The 21,853-nt window shown below is 56.6% G+C and overlaps 1 protein-coding gene across 12 annotated transcripts in view; it reads right to left on the bottom strand.

The window, feature by feature from the left end:
- Window positions 1-21,853, bottom strand: part of LOC116230309 (ankyrin repeat and fibronectin type-III domain-containing protein 1-like) — a 134,454-nt gene that overhangs the window by 13,282 nt on the left and 99,319 nt on the right. For 7 of the 12 annotated variants that reach the window (XM_090151672.1, XM_090151673.1, XM_090151671.1 and 4 more), the window contains one exon: window positions 11,746-11,874. The exons of 3 other annotated variants lie outside the window; for them this stretch is intronic. In XM_090151672.1, coding sequence (XP_090007798.1) covers window positions 11,746-11,874 — 129 coding nt within the window. Of the gene's footprint in view, window positions 1-11,745; window positions 11,875-14,715; window positions 14,814-21,853 lie in introns of those variants that run through there. 2 more of the 12 variants (XM_090151680.1, XM_090151679.1) reach the window with 2 other exon arrangements.

Genomic DNA, 21,853 nt, shown 5'->3' on the forward strand with positions numbered 1-21,853 from the left:
TACTGCAATTATACAATTTTAAGCACACTTTGTTGAAGGGCGTGGGCTACCCGGGCTCCAGCAGAGAACCAGTCTGTGTCGGATGGGGCTGCTCCATCCTGAGAAGGAGCTCAAAAGACAGAAGTGGGGAGGTGTTAACTCTTTGAAGGGATGCTGTGGCTTGGGGTGGCAAATATACAGGGGCTGGGGCCCTGCAGGCCTTCTTGTGGCTGCATGGCATGGGGAAGGTTTTGGTGCAGAAGGCACTGCGGGATGTCTACCCTGAGTGCCAGGGCTGCTTTCTTGAACCACTGTCAAACCCAGCTCAAGGTTACCCAGCAAAGGAGCAAGCAAAGCAGGAGAGAAGACTGATGAGCAGCTGTCAGGGAATAGCCAACCCTATGCAGCCAACCTCATCCCAAACTGGGAGAGTGGAACCAAAGGATCAGCCAGCATCCAAACTGGGAGCTGGCACCAAAGTATCAGCCAGAATACTGCCCAAGGGCAGGCATGCAGACCTCTGCCAAAGGGCTCAGAGAGCACTTGCATTTTCCACTATCATCGCCTGAGCACAAGCAATTTTTCAGGACTGGAGAAACAGAGAATGGATCGAAACTGGAGCATGAGTGCCCTCCCAAAACAGTGGGATTTCATAACCCACCCACAGGCAGCCTCAAACCTAGGACACAGCTCTGCGCTTGGCATCCCTGCTTGGCAGCACTGCTGCTGGGAACGGCGTTCTCCAGCCACCTGCACATGGAGGATTTCACAACCAGGCACCTGGAGCGCCGCTGGGCTCCAGCCTAGAGCCAACGTGCTGCTCTGCTGCTGGCCAGGCGAGTCGCAAGCACTGCCATTGCTGCCCAACCCCATGGAACTACAAAGGTTGCTCGCCACATCAGAGCCCTTTTTCCCACGTGCACACACCCCAAAGGTATTTCAGTATTGCGCAGACGTGGGGTGGTGACCAGGCCTGCAAGGATGGAGAACCCCCAACGGCCGGGCTGCCTCTGCCTGCACTGCCGTGTGCCATGGAAACATCTGCACGCCTGGAAAATGCACTTGCTTATTGAAACCTGGGTCCAGGGAAAGGCAGCAAACAAGCAATAGGGCTTTGCTTGTTTGTTTCCTGCAGATTTTCTCTTTTTCCCACTTGGCAAATGCACCGGGTTTTGTTTTGAATGGAGCCGAAACGAGCATGCCTCTTTTGTTTAGCAATAACAACCAACTTATACAGATCCCAATCCCACCAGGACATTTTTGCTTGGGCTTCAAAAGCCCAACGCTGTCAGCCCAGCGCCGGGAGGAGCAGGGTGTCCCTGCACAGCCGTAGAGCCAGGCACAAGGACGCGCCCTGGGAGCTCCCGTGTTCTGTCAGGCAGAGCACAGTGCGCAGTGAGGATGCTGGGACCTCCCATGGCACGCGCTCTGAGGCTGGGAGAGATGGAGCCTGCAGGTCAGCAAAAACGCCTGGACTCTGAGAAGGGTCTGGAGCCAACCAAGTAGATCACTTGCTGGCAGCCACGGGAGGCCTCCCATAAAACACACCGCTCCCGCCAGCCGAGCAGTAAATTTGGGGGCAGGAAGGGAGCTGAGACACTCAAGCAAATTCTGTTGCAACACAATTGCGCTGCCGACGTTTCTTTAGGGGTTTTATGTTTTTGTTTTTTTTTTCCCCCCTGCATTGTTTATTTATTTATTTGTTTTAATTAAGCATTCTGATCGGGGTTTTTAAACGAGCCCAGAAGGAGCCTGTGACTTAACTCCCAGTAATGGATGACTGCAATTAGACTTCCAGCTCCTCGCTCACCCATGAGAGCCTTCCATTCCAGCCGTGAGGGCAGTGGGTGCTGCTGCTCTGTGTGCCCACGCACGGCCCCTCCGCACAGGGCAGGGTCTGCTCCCTTCTCTTCCAGGAACCCATGCCTGGAAATGCTGCATTTCTGCTTTGGCACATCCAAGGTCCCGAGGTGCGGGTGCTGCAGGTTGCCGAGGGGCTGCGGGGGGCAGCTCGGCCCCATCCTGCCTCCATTGAGGGCAAATGCTCTGTGCTTCTGCAGTGCAGCCCTTAATTGCTGCTTGACATGAAGTATCTGAGCGAGGAAGTCTTGGGTAAATGTTCTTGCTATGGGAACACACAGTGCTGAGTCTCTTTAATTACATTGTTTTTGTTTGGCTTTTTTTATTAGTTGCTCTGCGGCTTCCCCTCCCCGACGGGCCGAGAAGCTCACGCTAAATATGGCCGGGCTTAGCGGCCGCGCTGAAACCCGAAGCGCGGCACCAGCCTGGCTGGATGCGGCCGGACAGGGGGACGGGGGGGACGCATTCCAGCGGCCGTGGCCGGCTCCGACCCGCGCCGCTCCGGGCACCTCCACCGCCCTGAAACGCATCCCGTGCCCTCCCATCCTTCACCCCACGTTCTGCACTCACAGCCCTCCTTCCCCTCGGCAGCATCCCCCCAACCCGTGCCCACCGCTGCCGGCACTGCTGTCACACACCTGCTGCCCTCACGCTGCCCACCGGGCACGGCGCTTTCATCTCCCCCTGCCCCCCTTCTCCCTCCCTCCCCCCCCCCCCCGTTATTTTAAAGGCATTCCGGAAGATGCTGTCAGGCTTCGATGTGGTTTGGTTGGGTTGTTTGTTTTCGTACTGGAGGTTTTATGATCACATTGGGAACGAGCCCTAATTGAGCTGCAATTCGAATTGCAGTCCGTGGGTATTTGTTTCATTTTTGGAATGGCTAAAGCTGCAGCACAGCTTAGGCTGGAGAATGCATTTGGTTTTAACTGGAACCTGATGGGGATGGGGCTGAGCGGGACAGGGCTCTGCGGGCCACGGCCGACTCATGTTGGGAAACCCAACTGGGGACAGCAGCCCCGCAGCCACCTGAACCCACAGCACTGCCCAGACACGCATGGGGCAGCTCACAGCCGCCCCGCACACCTCACAGTGCTCCCAGCTGCTCCAGGAGCCGCAGCAGAGCCGAGCTGCTCACAGGCAGCAGGCGGGACCTAAAGGTCAGCACCCAAACTGCCCTTCATGGGATCGGCACCGGTGTCAACTTCTGCTGACTGCCCAGCGCCGACTGCCAGGCCCCAGCACTCCGCGTACACAGAGCTTCTGGCACAGGTAGGAATGGGAAACAGAGGGATTCCCACGGTGCAGGGGTCCATCTGAGCACCAGCCTCGCACTGCAGTGTGCTTCCTGTGCTCCCATGGGTGCTGGGATGCTGGGGTGGGTGGCGGTGCTGGGGGGACGCCCCGACCCGCTGGCACCATCCCGGCTCAGTCCGACTTCCGCATATCAAAAGCGGATGAGGAGCGGGGACTTAGTGCCTGTTTCAGGAAGAAACCCAATCCCCGCATGGCCTGCCAGGAACAGGCAGCGCTCTGTGCCACAGATGCATGTGTGCAAACTCTTCTCGGGGGTATCAAATGCAGGAGCTGAGTCATACGACGCCTGGGCTCAAAGATCACTGAAGGCAAAAGGAGGGGAAAAATTCTCTCCGCGGGGTCACCGGGCCCCCGCTGGGCCCCCCCAGGGGAAGAGCTGGGATGCTGAGCTGAGGACACATGGCCGCTGTGCTGGGAGGGGTGAGAAGGGCACTAAGCCATGCGCCCCCACAGCTAATGCCATCCCATGCTCAGCTCCCAGCGAGGCCAGAGGAGCTGTGGGGCCAGCAGCTCCATCACAACACTGTATCATTGGGATATAGGGCCATGGGGCCAGGCGGCAGGCAGGCCCCCCAGCTCCTCCCAGGCCAACTTGCAGGCTGGGCTGAGACCTGCAGAATTGTCACAGCAGTGCCAGGCACCCATTTGAACCCAGGCCTGTGGGATGCGCAGCAAATCCTTTAACCTCCTGCGCCACCTGGTGCCACCAGGACGAATACGCGGATGAGCGCTGGCTCCCATTGGAAACCACCTCTTCTCCCAAACCATGAAACTACAGAAAACTGGCCCGAGGAGGATGTGGGGATGCCCTCTGCTCCACACCTGGAGCTGGACCACAAGCCCAGCCCAGCCCATCAAACCTGCATCCCACCACAGCCCCCACGCGACCTCCCAGCCCTCCCTGTGGTTTCCCTGCTGGTGGAAGGCCACCTCCAGTCCCTCGCCCTACCCAAGTCATGCAGCGAGATGGGGACCGAGCTGCTTGCTCATGCCAAGGCTGCACGATGAAAACCAGCACTGGCTGAAGACTTCCAGAGCTGCACCCAAAGGGGTTATAAAAAGGCAGGCCACAGACATTGATCTCGGTGGGGAGGAGGAGACGACGGCCAAGGCACAATGGAAGAACAGACAAGCGCACACACCCGGCTCCAGAGCTGCTGCCCAGCTGGTAAATGTTACTGCAGTCAGAAAACCCCTTTCTTGCTGGAAGGCAACCAGCAAGGCGCAGCCGGCACCACCGGGCACACTGGCCTTGACCCACATGGCAGTCCTGGCACTGTGACCAAAAGCAGCCACCATCCATCCCTTGGGGACGTCCGTGGCCTGCAGGATACCTTCCTGCCCTGCACACACAGGGGTCTGAAGCCAAGCTGGCCTGGCCAGGAGTCGCTGCATTACAGCACAAGTATTCCCAGTGCTCCCATGTGCCCTGCAGTGAAGCTTAAGGCTCTCCTCTATCCTCCCTCCATCCTTCCCATCATTGGGTGAGGAGCACAAGGACAGTAGAGTGTATGGAGGAATTTTTGAAGCCCTCAGCAAAGGTCTGCCTTCCACTCTAATATTAAAGAAGAATGCCAAAAGCCTCAGCAACCACCAGGTCACACCTCCAGGTGATGGGACACGCTCATCTGCCCACATGTTGCGATGTATGTGGCCAGAACTGCAAAGCACACCCATTGGAGACACGGGCAAATGCCCTTTCTCCAAGGATTTGCAGGGTGCAGGAGCACATGGAGATGTTCTCCTCCCATCACACATCACCTCCACTTCTCCCAGCTGCCGGAGCCCTGGGCACAGCACCCCAAGGGGGCTCACTGTGCTTCTCCAGGCTTCACAAGAAGGCCCAGAGGGCAGCTCCTCCCAGCAGCCAGGGTGTCAATCCATGACCACAGGGACCAAGCCAATGCCATCGTTTGTGGAGTGCTTTGCAGCTTCCCAATGACCCTTCTGGGGTCCACGTAGTCACAGCTCCTGACTCGGACCCACATGGCCTGGAGGTGGCTCAGTGCTCGGTGCTTGGTACCATGGCCAGGAGCCTCCCTGCCTCCACTGGGGACTCTGAGGAGCAATCCTGGCATGCACGGCCATGCTTCCCAGAGGCTAACAATTTGACCAAATCTGGGTTGATTTCCATCAGGAATGTCCCAGCCCTGCCAAATTTCAAGTCTCTTTTCCAAAGCATGGAGGCACCAGAAGTCCTTAAACAAAGAGACGGAAAAAAAAAAATAGCATTGGCAAAGCTACCGTTTTTCCCCAACCTTCTGCTGAAACTTGAAAGAAAAAAAAAAAAAAGGGAGAGAGAAAGTTCAGCCCGAGGCAGAGTGAGCATGGAAAAATTCAGCCCCAACAGTTAAGGTCTGGCAAAGGTATAAGCAAACAAACTTCCACTGGAAAGCATTGTATAGCCTCAACAACAGCGTCTGCTGGCTCCGGCCGCAATCAGCGCGGCGCACAACGTGCCCCCCGTGCCCCTTCCCCTGCACTGCAGGGCACACGAGGACGGTGCTGCTGAGGCACAGACGCTGCAGGCACGGAGCTGATCCCGAGACTGGGGTGTCGTGGTTGTGGCTGCACAGTCCCCCCGTGCTGCCTGGGGATGGCTCTGCCTGGCTGCGGGTGTTCCTCCTCCTGGTGAGGAGCTGCTGCTTGGCTGGCACATCCCCACCCCCCGGTACAGCGGGAGCACGAGGTGAGCGCAGCAACCTTGGGAGCATCCTCCTGCATGGTGGGTATGGGAAACGGCCTAAGATCAGCCCCAGACTTCACACGAGTTCACGTGAGGTTCACACCGGTGAAGCTCTGCTGCACAAGCAGCGTTGCTTGTCTGCTTGCCATGAGACTTTGGGACTGTGAGACCCGGGCAGAGCAGGGCCAGGACAGGGGGACAGGAGCTCCTGGCAGCATCTGCCTCCTCCTGCTTAGAACTCAGGGCTCCAAGCATATACACATGGCTGATACTCTCTCTTACAGCCCAGACAGAGCTGCACGACTCTGGGGAGAGCAGAAGCATCGGCTGAGTGCCACGGCAGCTTAGCAGCACCCAGAGTCATCCTCCTTGCTTCCTGGGATCCGGCAGGAGCCATCCCCCAATGCAAGGACATCCAAAACTGAGCCAGGAAATAACTGAAGGCTATACCTGCCCGGATCTCCTTTGACCTGTGAAGAGCCATCCACCCACCTCCGCTCTGTCACTGCCTCTGACCAGAATAACTGCCTCCTCCTCTCCACAAAGACACCGATGAGTGAGAACACCACTCAGGAGAAAAATAAGCCTTGCTTTTTATAGCACCTGCCTCTCGGCCACCACAGGCTTCTGTTATGTATGTGGGACCCAGTGCACAAAGCCTGACCTTGGTGCTCTTTGCAGGAGGAGAACGCACACTAACGGTGCAGCGAAGGCACGAGCAGGGGCTGCCCCTGCCTCACTGGAAGAAGCCATGTCCTTACATCCCAGACCAGCAATTCAGCCCCGGGCTCCAGCCTGGGTCTCACTCCTTGGTGATGGGTGAAGTTCAGAAACCTCCATGAGTCAGTTTGTGTTGAGATCTTCTCATCAATGAAACTGCAGCTTCTATCAGATCTGCACTACTCTGTGCTGCCCACATGGCAAAACCTCCTCCACACTGCCAAGCAGCTCTTTGTGGCCAAAAACCTTCATTCCTGCCTGACCCTCCCCACTGACACCGGGAATAAAGGAACAGACGAAAGTGGGATCATAGGATCATAGAACAGCTCAGGTTGGAAGGGACTTCAAGATCATCCAGTTCCAACCCCTGCCAGCCACTGGGTCAGGGATGAGAAGGGAAAGGCCCCAGTGAGCAACTGCAGGGCACAGCAGGGGAGATGGACGCGTACCTCTGTGCTGGGGAGAACAGAGATGCCAAAAAGGAAGAAAAGGGAACTTGGAAGTGAGCAGCAGATGGCAATGAAACTGCTTCTTCCTGACACCCCCAGGCACAAATGCTCAGCAGGATGGGTTCCCCAAAGTGGGCAGGATTGGCTCCCCAAAGTGATGGAAGAAAGTCGGGTAAAGAGAGTGCATGAGAAGCAAAACAGTGCAGGAGAGTGAGCACGCAGCCAGGGGAGAGCATGGGGCAGAGGTGAGGGAGATCCCAGCACACCTGGGGCACTGCTCGGCCATCTCACAGCAGCCAAGCCGGGAGGTCCAGCACTGAGCTGGCGCCTGGACATGCTGTCCAGGAAGGCAAACAGGAGGTTCCTGGAACCCTGGCGGGCAGTAGTGCCTCAGCCAGGAGGAAACTATCAAAGAGCATAGAAAACCACGCAACACGAACTGCTGCTGTTTGTAGGATGAGGGAGGACTACAGGCACTCACTGCCCTGAAGCAGCTGGGAGATGGGGCTGGGGAGGTGGTGCAGGTGAGGAGTGCTGCTCCCACACCTCAATGTCCCCAGCAGAACAGCAGTGATGTGGGACCCTGTCTGCCCCAGACATCAGCCTGGTCCCCTCCGCCTGCCCCACAGAGTGCTGGGGAAGTCATGCTCAGAGCCCACGGCTCCAGAGCCTTGTTGTCAGGAAACCAGGACTTCTATTGATATTCCCACTGCAGAACTGCACTGAGATCTATCTTGTGTGCAGACTGAGGGCTGGGAGGGCTGAGACCCCCCTCAAAGTGCAGGACACAGACACTAGCCAGCACCTAATGCAGAGGATACTGCAAAGCACACGGGAAGGGCTTGGCTCACAGTAAGACCCAGACATCCACGAGGTTTTTCTTTATACCAAGGACTGTGGTATCTCTGCACCTTCCTCCAGCACAGCCATGGGGATTGGGTGCTGCTATACAAACTCAGCAGCAGCACCTTCCAGGCATGGGCACACCCATGGAGAAGGAGCACTGGATACTGCACAATGGAGAGCATCTTCTACGCTCCTGGCATCCAGGGACCTAAGGCATCCATCCTGCTCTACAGAGCCAGGCCATGGGAGTGAGAAAGAAATGAGAAGGCAAATGGCCTGGAGTCAATGTGCACTGAGGATAATGGGTATGCTGCACTGAGAAATAAACTGATCAGGCTTAGATGCACTAACTACCAGCAGAAGGAAGTGCCTAGAACCACACGCCGGTGCCATAGTCCAAATTAGTCTTTTCAATAAATGACATCTGCTCCCTGTGCTCACAGTGAGGCAGGGTCCGGCCCAAGGGCTCCAAACATGCACTGACCATTTTTCTCTGTCCCTTTCCTAGAGGGCTGCCTCTTTCCCACCGAAGCCACGCGAGAAACAAGTGCCAGCTGCCTTCTCCTGTCCTCACAGACCCTGGGACCAGCTGCTCCCTCTGTGGCTCCCTGCTGGTGATGCTTCCTTTCAAATGCTTTCCTAAGGGCAACCCAAGCATTCAGGGAGATACAGGCAGGGATCAGAACGACACTGACTTTAAGGTCCCTTCCAACCCAAGCCATTCTGTGAATCTCGGACTTTGAGGGTGCACTTGTCCCCACCAGCGAGTCCCCCAGCCATCAGTGAGCTCTGGCCCTGCTGTCCCATACCCTGGGGGCACCCTGCTGCCACCCCCAGGTGTGGGGATGGGGCTGTGGGGCCGTGCCATCGTGAGCGGAGCGCTGTGCTGAAGTCCGGTTCCACACAGCTAATTCAATAAGTCCCAGATACCATTACTTCATACGGCAGAGAGGCTCCACAGCTATTAGGGGAATTGGGAACGGGGGGAGGAGGAGCTGAAATGGAGAAGGGAGAGAGACGGGGAGGGTGGAGAGGGGGAAGCTAAGACAAGCAGCAGAACAAAACATCCCATAAATCATGAGGAGCTGCTGAAATACCAGAACAAATGACCCCATAGCTTGGCCATTGTTCCTGAGTGATGGCTCAAAGCTCTCCCAGCAGAGACAAAACACCGCTCCTTCGTCCCAGTGCTGTGCTGCCCGGCCAGGAGCAGCACCGAGCCGGGAGTCAGGAACCACGATGGGTGCAAGTAACCCCGGCAGAGCAACGTGCCTCATGGCCCTGCCTGCCATGAGCATCCCTGAGCTCCAAGCGTTCCCATGGCCCTACAGAACCCAGCAATGCTTTCACTGGGTGCGTCAGGGCCTGATTCTCCCTCTGGTTGCTTCTTGACCAGACCACGAGGCACCGGGCTTGGGAGAAGTGGATCTCCTATTGGGCACGTAATGTAAGGTGTAGGACTGCTCAGGTATGGCCACGCAACCCAGAGGAGCACGGGGCCCTCCATGGTGCTGCTGCTCCCTGGCTCCCAAAAAATCACTGCTAAGTCCCTCGGCAAAAACACAATCACCAAGCAAAGAGCCTTGCAAACAGAGATGGTCCACCAGACCCAAAGCAGCTCAGCACCTGCAGGGCTCTGCACTGGGAGTTGGAAGTGAGGCACCTCCCATGCGTGGCTACTGTGCCCCCATACCCACAAAGTGGGATGGAGTCATCCCACTTAAACCTGAAGGGGGAATGTTACTGCATTAGGAAATGTTCAACCCCCGTGCTCCTGGCCAGCAGGGCTCCTGCCAGCACTGCTTGTGGTGGGCAGCCAAGGAGAGGGGTTAGGGGATGGGGACAGGAGGAATGCACTGTGCTTTTCCTCAACTGCCATGGGAGCGCACTGCTCTGACCACAGACACAGAGGGGCTGAAAATGTGGGGAGCCCACATGGAACCAGAGAGTGCTGAGGAGCCCCAAACCCCAACCCTAATCCTGAAACAGGAGGAAAGCAGGGGAAAATGAGAGAGCAGAGGGCAAGTAGAAGAAGGAAAGCTGGAATGAGGTGGGTAGGGAAAGGAGGGCACAACCTGATGCCACGAAGGCACAAATCAGTGGCAGGAGAGCACAACCTGATGCCAGGAGCGCTCACTGCTGCTGGGCACAGGAGCGTCACAGGGCACAGAGCATCCCAGGCCCTGCACAGAGCCAACAGGAGAGGAGGGGTGCAGCCCTCCTATCTGCTTCAGGCTCATGTAAGGGGGGAGAGGATCACTCCTGAGGTGATGCACAGGGAGAGGAGGATCCCACTCACCTCAGCTCACCCCAAGGGGAAGGAGGGATGCTCACATTTCCCAAAGGGGCTCTGCACACACCAGGATGTCCCCACGGGGGCCGTCAGGATTCTGATTCGGAACTCAGACAGCAGAAGGTGCTGAGCTGCAAATGCTTCTGTCTCTCAGCCTTCGTCTCACTGAGGGTTCAGAGTCAGATGGGTATCATGGAGCAGCAGGGCTGTGGCCACGAGCACTCCAGGCCCCCCCAGCTCATGCTGCACTGCCCAGTGTGCTCTCAGGTCCCCAACAGTGGGCACTTTGTGGTGCTGCCTTTAAAAAACTACCCTAAAAAAAAAAAATCCTAATAATGAAGTATTTATTTGGGTAAACAACATATGAATGAAAGAAGTGTTTTCTCAAGACTTCACTTTTTCCCTGCCACCTCTCCCTCCACTCCCAGTAATAAGCAGAACTAACAGGGCTCTGCTCGCTCACTGCTGAGCTCGGGATCAGACCCTGCTCACTCAGTGCAGCACCACAACAGTGCAAGCTGAGCTGAAAGCCAGCCTGTCCTCCCCCAGAGCTGTGTGCAGGCTGCCCTACAGTCCCACAGAGCAGCACCATTTCCTGCTGTCGTCGTGCCACAGCTGTGCAAGATGCTGTGCAAAGTGCTGCAAAGAGATGGGCTCCCATCTTGTAGCCCAGGGGGCTGACAGAGGCATTAGAGGGAGAAGAGACCCGCTGACTTCTCTCATGTATGCATGATGAGAAAAGAGAAGAACTACAAGCTGATGGGTCTTAAGGAACACTTTGCTTGTTTTCCTGTTTGCCACGTTACAAATTCTTGTGTTTGGAAGATTGAGAGTAATTGAGGTACAGCTTTCTGATGACATCGGTTCAGCAAAAAAGAAGGTTGTGTAATGGAGAGGAAAATGATCTGATCCCATAGAACTGACATTCCTTGCCTGGCTTCCTTGGTACCTGCACGGCTTTGGTGCCCAAGAACCTCACAGACGGAGCAGCCTGGAGAAGGACCCACCGCCTCACACAGAAGTGTGAGAACATACAGCGAATGCCAGACAGTTCTCCAAAGAAAGCAGGGAAAGCAAAAACCAAACTTGACATTCTTAAAATTTCTGAGCATTTCTTTTTCTCTTTCTTCTCCTTTTCACTTTTTTTTTTTTTTTTTTTTTAAGCTTTACCCTCCTTTCTCCATCTAAGGAAGCAGAGAAGCAGAGAGCAATGCAATTTCCAGTTCTCTAAAATATCCTTAGCAGGTCACCTCCAGCGCAGGGAGGGCCGGCTGTGATCTGCTTCCAAGGCTGCTGAATGAGAGCTCAGCAAGCTGAGGTGGAGCTGGGCTGAGCGTGGGGAGGGGGCAGCCCCACACCCCCGGGGCTGGGACCCAACACAGCGGGCTCACAGCTGCCCAGCCCCGACGGATGCCCATCTTGCTGCTCTCCTTTCACCCCACACAGCAGGAGCCCACGTGGGGCTGCCCGCCACCCCTGCAGCGGGGTGATGGTTTGAAGGGTGTTATCCCATAGGGCAACGCACAGACAGAGTGGGGACAGGGGGCAGGAGGGGGCTGGGAGGCTGCTTGCCCCCAGCCCCCTCCTGCAGCTCTTACCATTCAATGCTCAGAGACCTGGGCCGGAAGGCAGACAGCTCGGCCGAGCCATACTCAGCTTTCCTTCTCTTCTCCTGCTTCTGCTTCACCGACAAGCGGTGGGCAAACCTAGAGAGGCTGCTTTCCGACCTGAGGAAGGGGAGAGGAAAGGAGTTAATGTCACTGAAGCTACCTGTGCTGGGGGCTGCAAGGGGCAGGGGGCTGCAAGGGGGACCGGAGCGGGCAGCACAGCAGCACCGCAGCACAGCAGCAGAGGCTGAACAGTGCTTTGGCTCCAATGTCAGCCCCATAGGGCTGCAGCAGTGGCACAAAGCTGAGCCCCTGCCCAGCACCAGCACTGCCACACTCTGCCAGAGCCAATGCTGCTGTTCTCTGGGGTGCTGAGCTGTCCCGCTGACCAGATACCTCTTAAAACACAGTAACATAAAGAGAAGGGACTTCTCAGAAATAAGAGCTCTCGCTCTTTCCTTACGATAATTAAATAAACCACGAGCAGCTAACAGTTTTTTTCCTGATACATTTTAAACACAGACATCTTCAATTCATTAACTCTGGTTATTGATTTATTTTTCAGCTTATGAATTGCTGTTGCTTGGGACGGGGTGGAGACAGCTTTCTGGAGCAGGTGCTCGTCTCCGCCATCACCGCCGGGAAAGAGCTGGTCAGCCCTTCCAGGGTCATTCCTCACATTCTTGGGAAGAAACACTACTTTGATGTAAAGGATGAGGTTTGCCTTTAAAGAAACCAAGCAGAAATGCAAACCCCAGCGTTCTCCTCAGAGCGCTGCAGGGAAGGCACGGGGTGAGGAGTGCCCATGGGAGCACTGGGAGCAGAGCTGCTGCAGATGCAGCCTCTCTGGGGCCGTGTCACAGCTGGGAGGAGCAATGCTCTGTGCCCATCACTGCTCTCGAGGGGTCTGGGAGCTGTGGGACCTGCCTGGAATGCACTCCCATTGGCTCTGTGCAGCCGGTACTTCGGCCTGCATCCTCTCCCAGACTCAGTGCAGCCAAGGGATGTGGGTGGGCATAGGGAGAACAGGGAGAGGTGCCCAGAGGGCTCTGAGCAGAGGCATGGGGCAGCCTGGGAGCAGGAGACCAGGGGCACAGCAGGAAGCAGGATGTGGGCATGCAGGGATGCTGCTGGCACTGGGGGCACGGTGCCCATGAGGGGCGAGAGGGGCCGTGCTGGAGCTGGGTGACCACACGTGCTGAGGCCACCAGACCAACAGAGACTTCATTTCCTTTTCTATTTAGAAATTCAGGAGCACATTACGGTATCATCTGGCTATTTATACAGCACTGCTTTACATAAACGGTGCTGCGGAAGAGAGAATGAATCATACCTGCTCTGCCCTGGCTGCATGCACACCATGCCCAAACCCGCACCATGCCCCTTCTCCTCTCCCACAGGATCCATGCTGGGTGCACCCTCAGTCCCCTGAGCTCTGGTTCTGGGACACTGCTGGGTCTGTGCCCAGCTCTGGGAGAACACTGGCACAGCAGGGATGCTGCTGTCACACACATCCACTTCCCAGGTGCTTTCCATAAACAGCTGCCCCTCGTCCCTTAATTCACATTATGATAATGACAGGGAAATCGAGGCACAGAGGCCATGCAGTGAGGCCGGCTCACCATTGGCTGTCAGCCCCATCCCCTTACAGGCTGCACTGGCCAGCAAAGTGTGTCTGTCTCCTGCCAGCAGCACTGGTACCATCCTGGCCCAGCTCCTGCCAAACCTGCCACCAGCCAGGGACGTGCAGGGAGAGCCATCAATTGAAACATCAACCGCAGCGATGGGGAGAGCCGTCTCCTGACAACCAGAGGAGGTTGTTCAGCTACTGTGCTGTATCATAAATCACACCTCTCTGACTTGCCATCTGTCAGCCAGATTACACATGTTCAGAGTCCCATGTCAGCGTTTAAGTCCGAACACAGCATCTTTTTCCCAGAAATAATTATCAGCCCTGGAGATTCCTGCAGCAGCACCACCGAGCCATGGCTTGTCCCTTCCCTTAGAATATTGCAGTGGAGCAGGCTGGCAGTGAAGGCAATGGGATGTGGGGAGGGAGGGGGAGGGGTGAGGGGGAAAAGCAGCTACCCCCCTCCCCATGAAATCACAGCTTGGTGCACGTGAGGGCCATGCACGGTCAGCACCTCTCTGCAGCAGCTCCTGTGCCTGCTCTGTCCCCAGCCTGCAGGGCCTTTGCAGAAAGGCAACAAGGCACCCGGAGCACCTGAAACCACTAGGAGCAGCCAACGCAGGTGGCACCAGCAGCACCTCCTGCCCACAGCCCAGCCCCTCACCAGCACCTTGCATGAGGGCTCGAGGCAGCCATGCAGCAGCGAGGGAGACATCTTAGCCACGGCAGGAGCAGCTCCCACCTGTTGCACTCGCTGGTCCGAGACACAGCACGTGCTTGGATGAAGTGACGAACTGACCCCGCTCCTGCAAGGCAGCCAGCATCCCCCGGAGCAGGGACGGGTGAGCCAAGCACCAGGGTGGGGCATGAGGAGGCTGTAGGCACTCCGCAGCACCCGACAAGCAGCGCTTTTCGCTATGCCTCCCCCTGGAACGGTCCCTGCACAACCAGCTTCGGAGCTGGGCTCATCCCCCGTGCTGGGGAAAGGACAGAGGGCAGGAGCCGGCACAGCTCCCGCACCCCTCTCAGCAGAGCAGTTGGGCTCCTGGAAGCGCTTTATTTGCACGGGTGCAGTCAGAATAAAAAAGGAGAAAAAGAACCACCTCCCGAGCAGGCAGAAGTTTTCAGAGAGGCAGCACGCACAGACCCACGGCTGCACGCACGCAGCCCCCGGCGAGCGTCAAACACGAGCACAGCACCAGCAGACCCCATCCCGCCCTCAGCCCCGCACGACCGAGCGCGTCCCCAGAGCAGCGGCCACGGAAAGGAGCGGTGGGCCGCGCACGGTGCCGCGCCGGCAGGGATGCGATGCCCGCGGGATGCGCACTCACCTGCACCGCTCCTCCGCCTTCCCCTCGCGCTCTGCCAGCAGCCAGCAGCGCTCACCCGCGCACAGCTCCCCGGCAGCATCCCCATCCCCATCCCCATCCCCTCTCCGCACACAGCCGCACGCACGCTCCCATCCCGGCCGGGAGCGCAGCCCCGCTGCCCCGCTCCCAGCTGCCACCTCCGCCTCCCTCACCCATCACCTCAGGATCCTGCTGGCTCTGCGCTCCGCTCTTTTTTTTTTTTTTTTCCTCCTTTTCTTTTCTTTCTTTCTTTCTTTCTTTTTTTTTTCTTTCCCTTTCTTTCTTTCTTTCTCTCTCTTTTTTTTTTTTTTCTTTCTTTCTTTCTTTCTTTTTTTTTTTTTTTCCTCTCAATCTTGTTTCTATAGAAACGAGATTAGCAGAGGGGGAAATAAAACAGCCCCATGTGACTCAGATTCCGACACTGAAGAATCTCCTGGTCGCGCCTGTCGGTGCTTTACATAACAGGGAGCCTGCGCGGCTGGGCATGAGGACTGGGCATGGGGAGGGGGCCCAGGGCTAAGCACACACACTCCAATGCCATGACGTGTCCTGAGCCCGCTCGTGCCCCCAGAGGCCCTGATCCCTGCATGCCTTGTTTTGCCACCCTCTTCCATCAGCAGCAGAAGGCAGCGGCACTGAGAGCGGCCCCAGCTCTCACCAAACCCCACACACAGTTTGGGGCAGGTGACCCAAGAGCCCCTCACACTGCTGGGCTGTTCTGGTGGCTCAGGGAATGGCTTCAGTCAGCAGTCCCCAGCGGTGATGGCCTCAGAGGTGACAGATGCCCACGGGACCTCCTGAGCCCCCAGTGCTGCTCACACACGCTGCAGGCGGGCAGTTGGGTGGGATGCTCAGAGCCTCAGGGATAGATGCTCACTGCTCCTTCCAGCCCCACATCCCCCCTGGTCCCTCCATGCCCCCCCGGTGGTGCTGATTCAGCCATGATTAACATGATTAGTGTGATTAATGCGATTACTACGAGGCCTGATGGCACTGCAGCCCCGGGGCCAACTGTGGGCAGCTCACCCCCAGGCACATGGGGAGGGGCAGCTGGACCACGGATGGACGAGGCCCCGTGTGAGATCCTCTGTTTAAAGGATGATAATGGGGCTGCAAAAAGTTCCTCCAGCAGCACAGCTTTGATACTTGCAGCTAATTATAGCTGGCATTATTGGGATGTATGACGAGTAGTGAGTCGGGGGATGCTGTCTATTTCTGACCCACAACACCAGGCGGGTGGCCCCAAGGGTGAGAGGAGAAGGGAAAGCGTGGGGAGAAGGACGGAGATACCTTCTGTGCGAGGTCAGATGAGCAGTGCAGCTGTTTCCGAGCGCGGGTTTGGGATGTGAGGTGTTGATAGTGAAGGCTGGGAAGCGGCTTGACACATCCCACAGTGCAGCCCCCCATTGTCTGCTCACTCCCCACCCAGTGTTATGGTCTTTTGGGTGCACCCCAAGGTCCCCTGACCCAGCTGTCCCCCAGGCTGACTGTGCTGGAGCCACGTTAAAGCCAAGAAACCCAACACCCATCCTTTGCCTTTCACAACACCCATCCCTGTTGGCCTCTATGGGATCCAGTAGCAAGCCGGTTGCTGCACAAAAGAAGTGACAATCCTTGGAACTGGATGACATTTTTAGAACTTTTTCTCGTTTTCTTTGAGTTTTGTTAAACTTACAGCTTTTGCTGCAAAGGATTTGATGCAAATCCAAGCAGAAGGGACCGCCTCATGAGTCCTAAATTAAAATGTTCCTTTGTTTTGGCTTTCAAACGCTGTATTTTAATGCCCATCCACACTCGGAATGGAAGGTAAATTTGCATGTCGTTCCCCTACAAATCCTTTGCCAAAGCAGTGATTTTGTTCATTTGTATTCCCCGGCGACAGCAGCTCTGCCCTCAGAGCAGCAGCTGTCTGCCCGCAGAGCAGCAGAGATGGGCACGTTGGGGATGCTGAGTACAGAGAGCCCCAAGCCCAACTTGTTGGTGAGGTAGGGCTGCCTTCAGCTGGCCTTGCACCGCCTGGGTCTTCCTTACAGACCTGAAAAGAGCAGCTCCAAGCAGCACTGTTGGCTTGGGCTGGGGTCTCCCAGTCCCACTGAGACCCTTCTTTGCGCTGTGAAGCAGCTAAAAGAAAATGGGAGCAGAGATCTGATCCTGCCATGTAACAGACCACTGGCAGCACCATCTCGTGGGTGTGCATCAGTGTGCTTCACCCTCAGAATCAGCCACATCCAAACAAAGCTCCGGTCAACTGCAGGGAACATAAGACGGGTAGAATGTGCCTTCCTCGGGTCAAATCCTTGCCATTTGGCTTGTTTTTAAGGATTCTGCCATCTCCCTCTATAGGAAGAAATGCTGGGCTGTGCAGGGCAGCAGGACAGGACCTGGGCTGTCCCGTGGTGGCTGCATGAACCTTGATTGTCCTCATGCCACACAGAACCACGTGCGTGCATCCCTTCCTGCTGGGGGACAGAAGCCTGGCACCCACAGCTCCGGCACTCACTCTTCAGAATGTTCCCTATAGCAATTCAAGCTTTTATCACAACTAACAGGATAACTCACATAACCAACCAAGAGCCTGGGAAAATCGAGAATGAATTGCAAAGCAAACCCTGATAACTCCCTTTCCTCCCATCAATCTCAGAACCAGGATGAGTTCCCCAGGGCTCACCATTCCCTCCCCACAGAACCTCTGCGGCAGCAGCCAAAGGCACCTCGGGGTGTGGGACTCCCCTGCACACCTGGGGAGCAGAGAAGCCCTGCGGGCTCGGTGTCAGCCCCACGCCGCTGCGTGGCCCCTCTTTTCCCAGCAGCCCAGCGCCCGCTGTGGGGCAGGGCAGCCCATGGACCTGCTGTTGTTTAGTCTGACGGCGGCACTCGCACCGGAGCCAACCCTTGTTTTCGATGGCCCCGCGTCCAACGCTGCGCGCAGGAATGGAAAGACTTGTTATTCTGGGCTGCCCAGCCGGCCGGGTTTTCCAAGTGCAGGAGAGGAGTGATGTGGTTAACGCGAGCCGGCCGCAGAGCCTCCATGGTTTTCCTTTTTGGACGGGCATCAACCTGCAGAGGACCACACCGGCTGACGCCATCAGGCAGCTCCCGGAGGGCAGGCAGGTGCCAGCAGCCACGCGTGCACGTGGACGTGTTGGTGCACATGGCACACTGGTGAAAGCGGACATACTGGTGCACACAGGCGTGCAATACACGTGGGAATGCTGTGCACACAGGCGTGCTGGTGTGGGGTGCTGTGGGGCAAGGCAAGAGGCACAGCATGGCCTGGGGTGTGCCCTCCTTTCTGCACCTACCCAGCCACAGAAGTCATCCAGCCAGCTCAGCCCCACACCACAGAGCCCAGCCCCAGGTTGGGTAGCAGGAGGCTGTGGAGCTGTGGGGTCCTACATGGGGCTCACACACAGCCTGGTCTATGGACAGATCCACAGATGACACTGGCGGAATGCAGCAAGCACCAGACCCACTCGGTCACAGCTACAGCATCTCCAAGCTAAAGGAAAATTTCCCTCTCCAGTTTTTTAGCAGCTCTCGTGAGTGTGTCACTATTGGAAACGCAACCTGCCAGGCTCCCTGCTGCTGGTACATCCCCCACAGCGCTGTGCCTCGCTCGTTCCTCCCAGGGACATGCAAAGGTTCCCCTTGGAGAAGGGACCAAGGGGAAAAAGGCACTGGAGAAAAGCCCCGGGCAGCCCCCGCTCCTCCCCACAGCATGGAACCGCCACGGAGGTTTGAGGGACTTGAAGAGCTTTGCGATGCAATAAAAACATTCCTGCCTACAAAGCATGAAACCCCAAAAGTTTATGGGAAACCACTGTCTTCGGATGTCTGCATATCTTCAGGCATCCTGGGAGCTGTAGTTCAAAGAAACCAAGAACAAGAAAGCGGCCGATAATGATAGTTTCTGGACGGAGGCTGTGTGACTATTGGCTCCCGGATGAAAGCCGCATTTCTGGGATGCTGAGCGCATTTCTGCAGCCAAGCAGAGCAGCTCTGCGGCGGCGGGGAGGGACCTAGAGCCAAAGGAACCAGCAGCACAGCTCCAGGCAAGCACTACGAGAGCCGAAAGCTGGTTCCTGAGGGCAATGTGGGGCCATGAGAGCTGTGAGGACACAGCACAGTGGCTTTCCTTGGGTCCTGCAGAAGCGAAGGGCGCAGTCCAGGCTGTGTAAGCTCGGCCCTTGTGAGCCAGCAGCTTGGTGCCTCAGTTTCCCTATTAGCTCGTACTGCCCAGGGCTGCACAGACTGGCATCACAAACTCAATGCCCATTGGAGCTGAGCTCCTGGGCCACCAGCTGCATGCATCACATTATGCCCACCATCCTTAAATCCCCAACAGGCCCATTTCTTCAGACCCCACGAAGAACAGTCATGCCAGACAGGCTGCTGAAAGGCACTTCATTCGGACACAGAAGCCTCTTTGTGAAAGGCAGTCACATCCCAAGGGATGGAGAATCGGAATGCAGCATGCCCTCACTGCCCGGCCCCACATCTCTCTGTGGGGGGGACCCATGGGGACACGGGGCAGCACCTGCCCACCCCACATAGCAGAGCACAGACACACGACGTGTGACATGGTGCTGCTGGCAGGGCTGCTGCAGGGAGCCTGAGCAGGTTGCTTCAGACACTCCGAAAGCAAACAGCCAGCAATGACAGATAAACCACAGGAGGGTTCTGCCGTGAAGAAAATCTGGTGCCCTGAAGAATCAAGAAGAGCTGCATTATTTGCGCTGGCAATAGCACCACAAATGCTTTTCACCACACTCCATCCTCCAGCACGGAACGCACTGCAGGTCACTGCCAAAACCACATTTCAGCACATGATACACACAGGTGGGACATGATGGGAAGCAGCCCCTCCACACACAGAGCACCCTCACACTGCCCTGCAGCTTTCTCAGGGCTGTCATGGAGCACGCAGCCCCCCGGGGCCCCGGCAGCAGATCCATGCAATGCTGCAGCTGTGAGCTGCCAGAGGGTCTGCAAAAAGCCCGTGCTGGCAGCGTTGGGTTTGGATGCTGGAACAGCACCTTGAGGTGTGTCTGTGCTTGCTGTGTTTCACAGGCAGTAGGAAAGGTGACTTGGAGGTGCTGAGAATTGAGCAAGGAATGGATAGGATGCAGTCAGCAAGATTTTGGGCATCTCACGGGTGTCCAGTGCTTTCTTACCTGTGGCTGCCAAAGGCACACGGCCATCCCAACCACCTCTGGAACCAAACCCCAGGTGTTACCAAAGACACCCCATGGACAGCCTCTAGCCCTGCTTTGAGGTGACCTGGCCCCAGAGTAAGGTCTGAGCACAGCCCCAGTACTGGGCACCCCAATCCCCAGCCCGGTGTTTTCGACTGATAAAGTCCCATAAGGTGCAGCTGCACAGCCCTATAGGATGCTCCAGCACAGCCCCAGCTCGGAGCAACACACACTGCCAGACTTGGGGCAGACTGCCTCAGTGCTCCCCGGTCACGGAATGAGCCTTCTGCAACCTAAAACACAGTTGTTGAACTGCGCCTTTCTTTGAATTAACGCCGCTTTAAAGACCAGGTTGGGATTGCTGACGTCCGTCTATTATATCCGGAGCCGTTCCCAAAGCTACTGTCTCTTTTTCAAAATGAGCCGAAGCAGCAATGGGTTATTAACCAAGGGGAAAACGAGGAGAGGAAAGGAACGTGCTGTTCTTTGATCAGAACTGTGCTAATGAACATCATAAAGATCAGAAGACCTCAATGACAACTTCAACCCCAGAACTGCTGCAGTCAGACCTCCAGCAAGCTGGATGAGAGAAGAGAGGAAAGGTGCGCTGGATCCCAGGTGCTCAGCATCCTGTGGGGACCACGTTTCCATGGCCTCGTGAGGGGCTCTCAGCTGCAATCAGCTGCCGGAGGGATCAAACCCAAAGCATGTGGGGATCTGCCAGGGTGAGAGCGGCCCAGCAGAGCGATGCTTCATGAAGTGCACCTCCCCAACCTGGGAGCCAACACCTGAATGGGACCTCCTGGTGCTGCCTCTCCCCTGGACAAGCAGCGAGCCCACACCGCCTCAACCTTTATTTTAGGTGTTCAAAAATAAGCCCATCTCTGCAAAACAACAAAAAAATTCTGGAAAAAAACTGAGCACAAACTGTGCCTTCACACATCCCCCGCCGAGCACAAGCCTGGGACCGGAGAAAGGAGGCTGAGTGTGAGGGCAGCCAGGTTTGTGAGCGGTGACAGGGAGAGGCGCTGCGGGAGCTCCCAGCGCTGCGCGGCTCTGCGGGAGTCGGGTCGGACCCCGGCGGAACGGATGCGCTAAATTAGGAACGAAAACATTCCCCCTTCAGCAGAAGGGGAGGCTCAAAGTGAGCCCTTGTCCTGGACAGACAGCGGCCGAAGCCGGGTGACGACGACAGCTCGATGGAGTCCAAAACACACTCGAGGCTTGTTTTGAATTACTCTTTGCGCAGCTTTTAAATGCTTAAAAATTTCCATCTGACTCGGCTGTGGAGCTGCGGGGGGACCCTGCGCTGTGGGTCACATTCAGTTTTGTTTCCACGCAGCTGGGAAGAGGGAAACCTCAGGGAGGGCAGCGCTGAGTGGGACGGTGCCCACGGCCACCCAATGCGCTGCGGCTGCGTCCACTGCCACTGTCCCCACAGCATGGGCTGTCTGTGGTGGCCCTGCACCGTGCCCTGGTGGGGCCATGCAAGGTGGGGTGCTGCCCAGTGCTCCTGCCCATGGGATTGACACAGCGATGCTGTACAGAAACCTGGAGGAGGGAGAGGGAAAGGAAGAATCCCTCGAGGGATACGGCACTGGAGGAGCTAAAAATAAGCACTGACAACAAATGGATGTAGAAGCAAACCAGGATCCCCAAGAATAGAGGACTGCCAGGCAGTGGAGGGGCTACGTGGCACCCTGCACATCAGTGCTGCTGGACATCAAGGCCCAAGGGGACAGCAGGACTCGAGCAGAGCACACGCATGTGGCAGAGACATCCAACTCCTCTTTTAGTTTGAAGCCATTCCTTCTTGTTCTATCAGACGGTATTAGATAATTTGGTCCCCTCCCTGTTCATCAGCTCCCTTTAAGTCCTGGAAGGCAATGAGGTCTCCCTGCAGCCTTCTGTCCATGCTGCACAGC

This window comes from Phasianus colchicus, chromosome 16 (assembly GCF_987193195.1).
Source record: "Phasianus colchicus chromosome 16, bPhaCol1.hap1.1, whole genome shotgun sequence".
Classification (NCBI taxonomy): Eukaryota; Metazoa; Chordata; class Aves; order Galliformes; family Phasianidae; genus Phasianus; species Phasianus colchicus.